This window comes from Notechis scutatus, chromosome 3 (assembly GCF_049901735.1).
Source record: "Notechis scutatus isolate UNSWTSFEM ecotype Mainland chromosome 3, rNotScu1.2, whole genome shotgun sequence".
NCBI classification, from domain to species: Eukaryota; Metazoa; Chordata; class Lepidosauria; order Squamata; family Elapidae; genus Notechis; species Notechis scutatus.
This window is the reverse complement of record NC_142011.1, coordinates 196,328,042-196,342,369: the sequence shown is the minus strand read 5'-3', so window position 1 is coordinate 196,342,369 and position 14,328 is coordinate 196,328,042. Positions and strand designations below refer to the sequence as shown.

Below are 14,328 nucleotides of genomic sequence, written 5' to 3'. Positions count from 1 at the left end.
TCTTAATGACCGCAGCTTCTAGCAACATCCCTTTAACGTGACACTGGCACTTCTATTGTAATAACTATTTGGTTATGCTTTCTATGGACGTAAACCGTTCCGGTTCTTCCAAGTTCAAAAGAGTGTGATGATGCAAATAAAGGAAAATCATAAACAGTTGCAGGCTTTGACAAATCAAAGGATATGCTTATTAACCAGGGAGAAAAGGTTACCCATTGTATTTACGCTGTGAATAAGTAAGCATTGATTGCTATGGCTCTCCTCAATTCCTAGTTATGATCTCAACACAATTGTTGTCGGAATTAACAGCAGCTGCCAGTTCCCTGTCAAAACAGACTAAATCAACCTTTCTACAGTCTAAACTATAAATTGTCCAACTGGAATTGAAGAACAAGCAGGGTTTTCATAACTCATTTCAAGCACTATGTCCAATTCTACAATTATCACACTTTAAGAAGAATTCTGAGGAATTGCAATGGGGTCACAGAAGACAAGGATGCTCAGAAGACAAGAAACTAAGCCTTACAAGGAAGACCAAAGAAAATGGCCATATTTAGCTTTCAGAAGAGGAGAATCTCGAGAGGAACCCTAAAACAGACCCTTTCTCCACCATTCCAAAATGCATAACATAGAATGGCAGCTTTCTGGATTCAAGTTAGACAATTAAAACAGTTAGAAATGCTTTAATTTGGACTTTTGCCCTGAATCTGATGGCCTGAATAGTCACTTCCAAGTTCTGATTTGACATTTCTATCTTACTATGATTCTCCATTTTGTATGTACAGTATGTGTGTGTGTGTATATGTATATGTATATATGTATGTATGTACTGTATGTATGATACTATGACCCTTAACACACTATAGTACCTGAGTGCACAGTACACTTAAAATTATACAAACTATGCCATAGTTTGTTAAATAAGCTAGAACTGGCTTGGCTTGCATCATTCAGTAAGTCATTAACCAAATTTATTTAGTGTATGGCTGTTAGGAATTTAAGTCACCTAACAGTTATTTGGGTTGAAAATATATAAACTAGGATAGACATTTTAATACTATGTCTTTAAGAGAATGCTAAAACTGTAATTGGATGTGGTTTCTCAAACGGCCATAAGATGGAGCCAGAAACCTGGGTTATCTCAGTGAGTGTGTAAGTATCTGTTCCTTCTGTTGGAGAGAGTTGCCGTTCCTCCTAATGACTGTTACTGATCGTTGATATAAGTCTGTTACTGAACTGTTTTTGACAAAAAACAGAACAAATATTTGGATTATCCCTGGACTGAACACTGACTGCTTTACCTGTGAATGACTTGGAATGCTTGTTTTGGACTTTGCTTAAACGTTTATTGGAAGTAAAAACCTACATTTACTGTACAGTGTATCTGTGTGCTGTGTGTGTGTTATTCTTAACTACTCTCACTACATCTCCCTGTATGCGCTCATTCTCCTAACGGGGAATTACCTCAACAATGGCATATCATATATGGCCTAGCAATAACCATATTTAATAATCTATAGTGGCTGAGCTTCTAAACAATGTTACTCATTAACATGATACATGGATCGAACCATTGGTTATGTTCAACTATCATACTACCAAATTTGCTCTAGCCATGGTTGACTGAATATGAAAAATTAACTTAATTTACATACAGCAGTCTATACTGTATTGTTTACATAGTCCATTTATCAGATACAGATACCACACTAAGGCAAACTTAAACAAGCAATAGTAAGGCTTCATATGATATATCAACCCAACTAGTGTCAAGTTCATACATTATGCTTAGCCAATAGTTGTTCAACAGGCTATCATTCTACCATCATATGCCTTAATTTGATGAATGGACCGAGCCAGTGGCAGGATTCATGCATTATGCTCAATCATGCTTTGTTTAAGAAGCCATGTATTATATTATGCCAAACCAAGCAAATCATATTACAAATTAAGATAATGTATAACTTCAATCTTATTTGTTAATATGTCCCCTTGGATATAGTGGGGCTAATGTCCAACTCAATATTTTTTTACCCCCGATTTAGAAAAAAAATATATTTTCCCAAACCTAATCAAAACAGTGTTTTGAATCGATTTACTACAGGTAGTCCTTAACTTACAACCATTTGTTTAGTGATTGTTTAAAGTTACAACGGTACAAAAAAAATGAGTTATGACCATTCTTTACACTTAAAACCATTGCAGCATCCCCACAGTCATGTGATCAAAATTTGAATGCTTGGCAATTGACTCATATTTATGACAGTTGCAGTGCCCTGGGGTTATGTGATCACTTTTTGTGACTTCTGACAAGCAAATACAATGGGGAAGCCAGATTCTCTTTAACAGCCACGTTAACAAGTGGAACGATTCACTTAAGAGCAAGAAAGGTCATAAAATGGAGCAAAACAAAACTCACCTAACAATTATCCTGCTTAGCAACAGAAATTTTGGGTTCAATTGACATAGAGGACAACCTGTACTAAATTTTTTCATTCCCATCACCTTTAACTGGGCAAAACAGTGTAGTCTAGGGCAAAATGTTTTGAGCCAAGGTACCTCCAATGCCCTAACTTACAGAATGTGTTCAAAACTCAGGAGCCAATCATTCCCATGGAATTGAAATTTGGCAAATTTTATAAAACAGTTTATGACATAATTATAATTAAACAATTTATGATGTACAGTAGAACTTCTGGTCATGAATGCTTCTGACCACAACCAAATTGGGTTCCGATCAAAAAATTCACAAAATTTTTGAATCTAGTCACAAACACATACTCAGGTGGGGATCAAACACGACCCCTGGTCCAGAAATTCCTGAAGATGAAATATTAGAAGATGAAGAAATCGCCAAAGTTATGGAACAAACTATGGTCATGACCAGAGATTCTACTGTAATACAAAATGTCACAAAACATTTCCAATGCTGATGTTTGATTGTGCCATGCAGTTCAACATGGGCTGCTTTCAAGCCAGATAGATCTCTGGATGTATCTCAACTTTTCCAGTGAAGGCAACACATTAGAACTTCTGTTATTATTGAAGGCACTGAAGGTAAGGAAGTATCTCTGAAAGGGTGATCCACAGGGTCATGGGTTTTCTAGTTTTCTCCTAAAATTGACTGTGTTCGATGAAATCAACTGAACTCCCTCACCTTCCTCAATCTAAACCTTGGATGGAAAATCCCAAATTTTGATAGGAATAGCCATTTTATTCCAATTCAGGTGGCTTTAGAAGAGCTACAGCAGAGGCAAATTCATATTCTAAAAGAGATCATTATGGGTTATGGGTGCCCAGGTGATGGTTGGAAAAAAATATATCACAATTTCCCAAGTGTTAAGTTGGGAAACTGATTTTTTTTAAAAAAAGTTACAAACAAGACAAATGAAGTAACTTCCAACATTGTGAGAAAGAAATCCCTTTTTTCTTTGACCTTTGCAAGAGACATTTCCAAACGAGGAAATTGATAGAAGGGGAAACCCCGATATGTAAAGCCTGCCCAGTTTTTCCAAACAATGTCAGGTTAACAACATAGCGAAAGCTCTCTGAGGAATAATGACAAGGCAAGCAGAGAATAAAGATGTTACTGCAATACTGGACTTGTGAACTGTGCCCCCACCCCCACAAAAACAGTATATGTAGGGAGAACTTTCCAGTCATTTCTGTATTTTTAACTCCTTCCTTACGTCAGCCTGATTCAGCTGAGTCATGGTTTGTAGACATCGCTGAAGGATCAGCCCCACAAAATCTCTGCTCTAGGGATTATGTTTTAAATAAATGTTGTTTCTCTTAAAAAAACAAATCACTTTTTTAAAAGGAGCTATGTGGGCTACTGGGGAAAATGTTCAAAATCCCTAATAGGCGTAATTTTGGAATTCCAAGTAGTCAACAGGATAGAGTTCCATGACCCTCAGATACTTGCCACAGTTTTAAAAAGCAAGATTTTTAAACATTTAGACGGATTAACGAAGGAATGGACTCAGTTAGGGATTTGGGATTATCTTTCCATTAAGATGAAATGGGAAATGTATTATGTCCAAAGAATAACAAAATATTAGAGTTGGAAGGGACCTTGGAGGTCTTCTAATCAAACCCCCTTCTCAAGCAGAAAACACTACACCATTTCAGAGAAATGGTTGTCCAATCTCTTCTTAAAAACTTCTAGTGTTGGAGCATTCACAACTTCTGGAGGCAAGTTGTTCCACTGATTAATTGTTCCAATGGCCAGAAAATTTCTCCCTAGTTCTAGGTTGATTCTTTCCTTGATTAGTTTCAATCCATTTCTTCTTGTCCTGCCTTCAGGTGCTTTGGAGAATAGGTTGACTTGCTTCTTTGTGGCAGCCCTTTAGATATTCATTAAGCTAGACATACCCAATTCTTGCAACAGTTTTTTTGTATGTTTTAGCCTCCAGCTCCCTAATCATTTTGTTGTTTCTAGAGTCTCAACACTAGGATAAACACTATTTTAACCAGTTAGTTTTCTATAGTTAAACAGTAGAATTAAAATAATAATACTACAGGGAAGGAGGATTTTAGAGAATTTTTCTGTGTCTTCCCACTCCCAGTCCAATCCCTTAATCACTACACACCATTGGCTCTCACCACACTCTTACATATCTTTCTGTATTAGCTAGTTGCCCTTGCATATTTATGTTTGAGATCTGTGTCCTGGAAGCACAAGATCAATCATAGCCAAAATACTTTCAAAATCAGCCCTCATATCATATCATTGTTTGGCTCCTATCTCCCTTCCTCAAGAAAAAAATAGGACCCAACTCCAGACAGAGTCTCCTGTAAGCAGGACTCTGATAGATCCATATTGTAAGGCTTGATGATGCCCAATGGTGTGTAGTGATTAAGGGATTGGACTAGGAGTGTGAAAGTGACAGGTTTTTCATATTCTTACGGATTAATTAATGGTAAAATTAATTGGTTGATGTAGATTTCAATTCTGTATCACAAAAACCTATTTATACAAAGGAACTTAAGAGTTAATTTGGGAAAGAGAAGATAGAGGAGAGCATTAAAGAATTTGAACAGTCCACAGACTGACAGAAGCATGAGGAAGAAACTCAAACTAACCCCACATTGATCTTTTCAGTATAAAATACAACACAGAGAAACTTGAATAGACTTTGTAGAATCTATTATTATATCTTACATGCCTCTGCTAAATGTCCCGCAGTTCCCTATGGTAGGATTGATATTCAAAAGGACAATTCCCAAAATATCTGCTGGATCAGTTTTGTGACTTGGCCTACCTTCTAGGGCTAACAATTTATAATTATTTTATTTAACCCCTTAAACTGTATGAGTAACTTTGAGGAAAATAGTAATAATTCGGCATGTAAATTGCCAGGCAAACCTGCAAAAAAATTAAAATATCATTATGCATGTTTATACTTTGAAAGCAGCTTTAGCTATACTGAACAGCTCTACCAAGGAGGACTTAATAGCACAATGAAAATGAGAGGAAACTATGGTCCTGCAATTCCCATTATCATGACTATAGCGGCTGACTGGAAGTTGAGTCCAATTACTTTTAGAGCAGTGTTTCCCAATCTCAGCAACTTTAAGATGTGTGTATTTCAATTCCCAGAATTCCCCAGCCAGCTAGGAAATTCTGGGAATTGAAATCCATACATCTTAAAAGTTGTTAATCCAGAGAATTACTGTTTCCCCATCACTGGCATGCCATCACTTCAAGACATCACTGACACACAGATTGAGAATCCCAGTAGGCAATGCCAAGCAAGAAGATGTGACATTCCCAATACAGAAAGGCATGCTAAAATCTTGATTTAAATTTATTTTAAAAGACCAGTTTGATCTGTTAACCCTTACAGTGGAATTCTTTGTTCATGCCTTCTTTAAGACATAGTCCTAAATCCTTTTGCTTTCAATACTAGGGACCTGTAGAATGTTTAGCAGAAGTATGACCGCAAATAACTTCATGAGTTATGCAATATGAAGTCTCTGCTGCCATCTCATGGTATGCTTTTTCCATAGTTGTTCAAAGGACAATGCTTCATCCATGATATTAAGCTACAAATCCCAACACCACCTAGGAAATAAAAGAATTGTGAACAATCTGAGAGATTCCAAGCAGAGAGAAAGCTTTGAGAGGCAGTAGAGTGCATTGGTTAGGGACATGGATCTTGATGAGAGAGACCCTTGTTCAGCTTCCTAAAGGTAAAGGTTCCCCTCGCACATACGTGCTAGTCATTTCCGGCTCTAGGGGGTGGTGTTCATCTCCATTACAAAGCTGAAGAGCCAGCGCTGTCCGAAGACGTCTCCGTGGTCATGTGGCCGGCATGACTAAATGCCGAAGGCGCACAGAACGCTGTTACCTTCCCACCAAAGTGGTCCCTATTTTTCTACTTGCATTTTTTATGTGCTTTCGAACTGCTAAGTTGGCAGAAGTTGGGACAAGTAATGGGAGCTCACTCTGTTACGCGGCGCTAGGAATTTGAACCGCTGAACTGCCAACCTTTCTGATCAACAAGCTCAATGTCTTAGCTACTGAGCCACTGCTTCACCATAAAAAATTGCAAAATGATGTTTGGCCAATCATTCTCTTATCAGCCCAACCTATTTTGCAGGGCTGTGGTGGCGGATATAAGCAGGACACAAATGTAATAAATGAATATACAATTGCAGAATTAGAAGGGACTTTGAGCCACCCAGTTCAATTCCCAAATACGTGCAGGTTTGCCAATTGAAGCATCACAAGCTATCTAGCCTCTTTTTGATCCAGAGAATATTTATAGTTAAACTGATCCTACTGTTATATTTTCTCAAGTCTTATAAAAAATAAATAACAACAGATAATCTTAAATCTTGGTGTTAGATCAGTTACATTTGGTATGTTTAGCCAAAGGAAGAGACAACTGTGGAGATCAGAAAATAGTCTTCAAAAATCCAAAGTGTAATCACATAAAAGAGGGAGTAGACATTGCCCTAGAAAAGAGGACTAGAACCAATAGATGAAAATTAAGAGGAATTTCCAGAATTTGGAACAAGAAGTTGAACATCTGGGCTGAATCACAAGCCACATTTTTACCCTAACATGGCCTTCTTCAGATCAAGTATAATTCTGCCTATCTGGTCTAAATTTCAAGAGGAAGTCTACTAGAGTCCTGTTTCCATATGATCTAAGAGATGTGTGGGTTGAAAAACAGGTATTTTGGTAGCAGCCAAAAAACATGCTTCCCACTACCGAAACCCAGGGATGCAACTTTCTTTTCTTAAAACCATTTTATTTTAGTGAGCATTGTGGGGTGTATACATCCTTCTGAATGTAGTAGGTTGGTAATTTTAATGCCCCATTTGAATGCAATTAATTAATATGTTCTTCTTCTCTTTTTAGTACATAGCCTACTATCTTTTGGATTAAGGTGCTTTTCAAATATTGTAAAATACGTAAGAATAAATAAACCTGAGCGCCCCACAGCTAGGCCTCATATCCACAAAGGCAAGCAACTGCACTCAGTGTTGAATTACAGCCATCTCCTGGAACAACACAAATATTTTTGCTTCTGGTACAGTCAGAAAAGGAGAAGAACAAAGGTCTTAGTTTCCCTCACCCTCCAAACTTTCTGAACTTTCATCCGGCGACATGCACCCCCAAAACTGATCTACTGATACAAGGAGAAACCACCTTGCTTTCAAAGATGCCATTTTCCCTTCACCTAAATACCATTGAACACTCTGGAGATGGCATCGCACAATTTGTAGCTCACTGCTTCCCCCCAACAGTTATAACCACACCTATATAAAAAGCAGTTTAGCACCTGGAAAGGACGTATTGAGCCCAAATGCTGGAAAGAAATTGGGGGGGGGGGAGGATCTTATTTTATGAAGGTCTTAGAATTCAGAGTGCAAGAGAGAACAACCCTCCTCAAGATTCCTATTATAAATCAGAAATTTTGTTTGTTATGCTGCATGGTAGCCAAGTTCAAGCTGACAGAAAATCAGCTGAAATACCTAAAATGATGCCCATATTGAATCATACAATGAAAGAACAGGGCTGAAGCCTGCAAGACCCCCCTGAAAGTTTTGAAAAAGAAGTAAGAATAGATCCCAAAACTGAACTCACTGTGATTTTCCACAAGATCAAGGGCCACATTTGTGGTTACATCCATGCCAGTGTTTATATAGGTCTTGCAGGTTTTCAGAGAACTCAGACATGCGTCCACACCACTAAAAGAAATCAATGGCTGTCTGGACATTTTGATCAAGCGCCCTAAAAAAAAACAACAATAGTTATCACTACAATGTTTTATTATTCTATGACATGCATGTGACCCATCTGGTGTTTTTTTTTTTAATGTGGCTCAAAAATGGTATCAGCCAATCAATAAAATAATACAATTTTCCCAGTCTGTAAAGGAATGAGCTGGCTTATCCATTTCAATCTAATTTTGAAGAAACAAGAAGCTGCAATCAATGTCCATCTTTTCTTAGATCAATTCAAAAATCACAAAAACAAGGAAATATTCAATGTCCTCCTACCAAATGAACATTTGCATGTTCACCTGACAGATGGAGAGACAACATATACATGTGACATTAATTTGTTTATTGAATTTATATGGCTCCCCATCCCACTGACTCTGTGTTGTGTATTATAATCAAGTAAAACAGTGAATATATAAAAGCAATTGTATAAATGTGTAAAAAGTCAGTGTTAGAAAATTAAATATTTAAATATTTCTATTTATTTAAATAAAATTAAATATTGTTAAACTTATGCCCAAACTCCAGCGCAGAGAAAAATGAGTATATCCACCTCAATAATGGAGCCATCTCTTCAGTTTTCAGGGAGGCCCAGGCCTGGTGACATAACACTATATGTGATATAACTGATGACATTTCTCCACATGAGGTTGGATCAGGCACAGGAAGTCTACACATTTTATTGAACACACAATCACTTAATATATTATCTGGGTATATAGCAGGCATATAGAGCAAATCACATTGGCTTTAAGTCAACTACCCATTGACATCGTCTCTCAATGCCTTTCAAACTTCTGCTATTATTTCATTTTGATTGAGAGATTTGTTTCATTTTAAGCAGTGGTGTAATGGCTTTTAATAAATATGGGGTGTTTTTCTCCTCTTCAACCACAGATGCTGTGAAAACCTTTCAACCAATTAGCAGAATAATAAAATATATGTAAGAAAATAAACAAAAATAATGAACACCATGTTTTGTATATAATGGAAAATGAGGATTAAATTTCTCTAAAGTATATTTGGTGAGCAGTTTTAAACATAAAAAATGAAAACTGAATGTTAAATTAGGCTTCCTCTCAAAGAATATGCATGGTTTTGCCTCAAACAGGATACAGAGAGAGAAAATTAATTCTCGGCTATACACAGAAAACAAGTTTGCATATTAATCCAAATATCGCAAACAATAAAATGAAATATATACAAGGTGTTGTAAAAATCAGCGTTCTTTTAACCTTTTAAAGCTTAAAGACTTTTAGTTCTTTTTGTATAATAGCTGAAGAATCCTTCAATTCATACGCCAATTCATAATTTTCTTGGCAATAATATGGAAATAGTTTCTTTTTCCAGAAAGTTTTTAACTTTTCAGTTCTCTTTCTGCCCCAGGATTTCTTGATGTTCTCCCATTCAAAACCTGAATTAAAACAGGCCAGAAATAAACCCACCCTACTATTTCATTGTATTTCATGTACTATATATGTTTCAGAATATTGTAAACAAACCAAGTCGCAACAAGTGTTTGGCCAAGTAGCAATTGAATAGAAATGGCCTGTTTTGCGTCAGGTCTTCCAATTTTAATTCCACCAAGGAGGATCTTCAGGCTCTAGTACTAAAGTTAAGGAGCAAAGTGGGGGGAAAATGGGCCAAAATTAACTAAAAATGGCCCAAAATTAGAAGACCAAACTTTAGAAGCTGCCTTAGGCAGGCGCCATAGCAGAGAAGGCCCATCTCCTCAGGCTCGCCAGGTGTAGTTCCCTGAGAGAGATGGCCTTTGTCTTTCGTGCCGGATCTGAGGTGATGAGCAGATCTAATCAGAACAAGGCAGTCCCCCAAATAACCTAGTTACCATGCCACAATGGGGCTTTAGGGGTCAAAATCTTGAGTTAGACCCAGAAGCAAACTGGCAACCCATGCAATTCTGGAAACAGAGGTGTTAACCCATGCTGTTTGGAAGCACTTACTTATCATTGCCGACACCACCACATTTTCCACAAGCTGAAGCTATGGATACTCTTCAAGGGCAGCCCCATGCAGACCACACTGCAGTAATCCAGTCAGGGGGTGCCTAAGGCATGAGTATCAGGTATCACTGGCACACAAACGCAAAACTGTGTAAAGCTCTCCTAGCACAATTGATTTTTTCCCCACCTTTTAGAGAAAACAACAGCTAAAAAGACACCCTTGATTTTGTTAGATGCGTTTGCTGAACTAAATAACTTCTGAAAACTTTGCGCCAAAGTAGCAATCAAAACCTTAGCATTTCTCCTTAACAAGGTTAAGAAGAAGTGTTGCTTCGAAATGAGACAGGTGGCAAATACAGGTGGTCCTCAGCTTACTATCACAATTGAACCCCACATTTATGTTGCTAAGTGAGAAATGCGTTCAGTGAGTTTTGCCCCATTTTACGACTTTTCTTGCCACATTTGTTCAGCAGTTGTTAAATTAGTAACATGGTTGTTACGTGTTAAGTGGATCTGGTTTCCCCATTGATTTGGCTTGTCAGAAGGTCACAAAAGGGGATCACATAATTCCAGGACAATTGTAACCATCATAAATATGAACCAGTTACCAAGCATCTGAGTTTTGAACCCATGATCATGGAGATGCTGCAACGGTCATAAGTGTGAAAAATGGTCATGTCCCTTTTTTCAGTGTCATTGTTACTTTGAACTGTCACTAAGCAAACTGTTGTAAGTCAAGGACTACCTGTACATTTAATAATAATAACATCCTATCCTAGCTTGGCCAATTCTAGATTTAGGATTTTATAGTACAAGGGCCATTTTTATTGTCACTGTAAGCATACCAGAATGTTATTGCTCTCATATAATTTTAACTGCTGCTAATTTTTTACCTGTTCATTCTGACTGTGGTTTCATCACTAGTTAGTTTATGGGAAATACTGACATATCAGATACCACACTAAGCTATGTTTGTGAAGGGTCACGGCTTAGTTTCTATAGCCGTGGTGGCGAACCTATGGCATGCGTGCCGGAAGTGGCACTCAGAGCCATTACTGCTGGCACACGAGCACTCGCCCAGAAAAGGTCTACAGTGTATGCGCGCACTGCACGCCCGCCAGATTGTCAGGTATCTGGCGCGCATGTGCAAGGGCGCAGGGGCGTGCAGGACACACTCGTGCATGTGCAGAAGCATGAGGCGCAAAGGGGGTCACATGCGCAGGCGCAGAAGCACACAGCATGTGTCACACACACATGCGCAGAAGCGCAGATCGTGCGAGTCGCGTGGGTTGTGTGCAGGGGTAGGATTCAAATTTTTTAACAACCGGTTCTTTGGGCGTGGCTTAGTTGGTGGGTGTGGTTTGGTGGTCATGTGACTGGGTGGACATGGGTTGGTGGTCATGTTATTGGCTGGGCGTGGCCAACTCAATATCACTCGTATCGAGGCACGCATCTCCTTGCCTGGCCTCTCATGACTGTGGGGATGCTGCAACAGTTGTAAGCGTGAAAAACAGTCATAAGTCACTTTTTTCAGTGCCATTGTAACTTTGAATGGTCACTCCACTCAAGCAAAGTACCAGCAAAGGAGGGGGAAAAAACTCCAGAGACAGTCCTGAGACAGGAAGCCTAGTCCTGCCAAGAATGTAATAAGGGTTAATGGAGAGGCAATTTCTGTAAGCAACACCAGAATGTTTCCTTCCTGCCTCCCTTACAGGATTAGGCCAGTAATTTCTTCTAACAACCAGTTCTCCGAACTGCTTAGAATGTTAACAACTGGTTCTACTGAATAGGTGAGAACTGGTAGAATCCCACCCCTGGTTGTGTGCACATGTGCAGGAGGCATGGGGGGGCCACATACATTACCTTCTGGGTGATGGCACGCAAGCAGGAGCAGGCAAGCGCGCTCACAATTATCGGCACGGGAGCCCAAAAAGGTTAGCCATCACTGTTCTATAGCAACAATGAGTCAAACTCACTGCAATTTAGCAGGACCTGTGCATCTAAGCAATGACACCGTAAGCCCTGATCCAACCATTGCTTATTGAATAAATCTCTCACAAGGTGGCAGCACTCGATTAATCTTGCACACAAAGCATGATATGGCCTGATTATGTCAGCCTTACCAAGTAGACCATACCAGGAATATGGCTAGATAAGGTAATTCTGTTATTGTAAGGCTACATTAAGAGAATCTTGCAAGTCTGAAAGTACAAATCTCCCACCATCTATTTTATATTCTGGAATACTAGGAAGAGTTTCTTCTTGCTCCACCTAATATATAACTGTGGGCTATTTTCTCTCTTACTTTTAATGAAAAGAAGGACTAGGGGGGACATGATAGCAGTGTTTTGATATATCAAGGGTTGCCACAAAGAAGAGGGAGTCAAGCTATTCTCCAAAGCAGGGGTCCCCAACCACCGGGCCCCGGACCGGGACCGGTCCGTGGAACATTTTCTACCGGGCCGCCAGTTTGCTGGGCGCCGCCATCTTGTTTTGATGAGAAAGTGCTTCCGGTGAGCTTTTCCGGTTGGAAAGAGGCGTTTGGGTCCTGAAGGAATCCTCGCGCCTTAGTTTCATCGAAGGGGGTGTGTGGCTTCGAACAAAACTAAGGTGCGAGGATTCTTTCAACACCCAAGGCAAGGTGAGCCAAGCGACCGTCCTGAAGCCATCCCAAAGCCCATCGACAAAGGTACAAAGGAGGAGTTGAAGGTGGAGGGGAGAAGCGGGGGACCGCTGGCTGGCCGGTCGCTCGGCTCGCCTTGCCATGCGTGCTGATGCTGGTACCGGGCCGCGGATCATTTTGTGATGCCGGTACCGGGCCGTGGCACAAAAAAGGTTGGGGGCCACTGCTCCAAAGCACCTGATGGCAGGACAAGAAGCAATGGGTGGAAACTAATCAAGGAGAGAAACAACCTAGAACTAAGGATAAATTTCCTGACAATGAGAACAATTAATCAGTGGAACAACTTGCCTTGAGAAGTTGTAAATGCTCCAACATTGGAAGTTTTTAAGAAGAGATTGGACAACCATTTGTCTGAAATGGTAGGGTTTCCTGCCTAAGCAGTGGGTTGGAGTAGAACACCTTCAAGGTCCCTTCCAACCCCGTTATTCTATTCTATTTTCCTTTTTTGAAATTGTTATCTGACCATTCCTCAGACAGGATCAGTCCCCCAAGGTCATTCTCACATACCTACCAATTAATATTTGGAAGGGAGACCACTAAGAAATTCCCCTAGGCTAGACTCCAGAACTATCTCAGAAGATGGCAAGCACCAGCCACTTCACACTGTTCTTGAGAAGCTACACAAGTATACACAAGATTGCTTGAAATTGAGACCTTTTCTTTCCCACCTGTTGAATGAAGCACAAACATGTATCTGGGATTCACATCATGCTAAACCAGAAATTGCCAAACCAAAACCAAATATATTTTAGCACCAGAAGTCCACTTTTCCATTAGCCGTGTGTCCACTTTTATAATACCTAGATATAGGTTCCAGCACCTAAAATTGTGGATGCTCATAAATGCCCATTTCACTTGCCTCTAACCCAGAATGCTGGCTTGATCCCATACATCTCTTGAATGATTATGGATTATTCTTACTGGAACATAGTGTGCTTATGTTTTCTTTGCTTGGCAGACAACAAAACAAGCACTTGATTGTGTGGTTAAATAGTAATAGAATAGTAATAGAATTCTTTATTGGCCAAGTGTGATTGGACACACAAGGAATTTGTCTTGGTGCAAATGCTCTCAGTGTACATAAAAGAAAAGATACATTCGTCAAGAATCATAAGGTACAACACTTAATAATAGTCATAGGGTACAATAAACAATCAAATCATAAAAATATCAATATAAAGAAAAAAACCATTTGCCAACAAAGTAAAAAATGATTTGGAAAGCCGAGGTGAGCTAGAACTCAACCAAACTGTCACTGTCAGGGAACCTGTTGAAAGGCGAGATATAAATAAATATTTTTTTTCAAACTAGGCAACTTTCAGTTGTGCGGACTTCAATTCCCAGAATTCCACAGCAGCATCTTTTCAGAAATGAAAACTCTCCCCGCTTTCTTTCCCCAGAAAACTTGGCTCCCTTCGCGCCACACGCCCAAAATCAGGACTG

At 39.3% G+C, this 14,328-nt stretch overlaps 1 protein-coding gene across 2 annotated transcripts in view; it reads right to left on the bottom strand.

Annotated features, from left to right (window-relative positions):
* NSMCE2 (NSE2 SUMO ligase component of SMC5/6 complex) overlaps positions 1-14,328 on the bottom strand; it is a 250,083-nt gene that overhangs the window by 235,422 nt on the left and 333 nt on the right. Inside the window, exon 2 of one of the 2 annotated variants that reach the window (XM_026679135.2) lies at positions 8,102-8,248. The exons of the other annotated variant lie outside the window; for it this stretch is intronic. Within the exon in view, the coding sequence (XP_026534920.2) occupies positions 8,102-8,248 (147 nt within the window). The remainder of the gene's footprint in view (positions 1-8,101; positions 8,249-14,328) is intronic. 2 annotated transcript variants of the gene reach the window in all.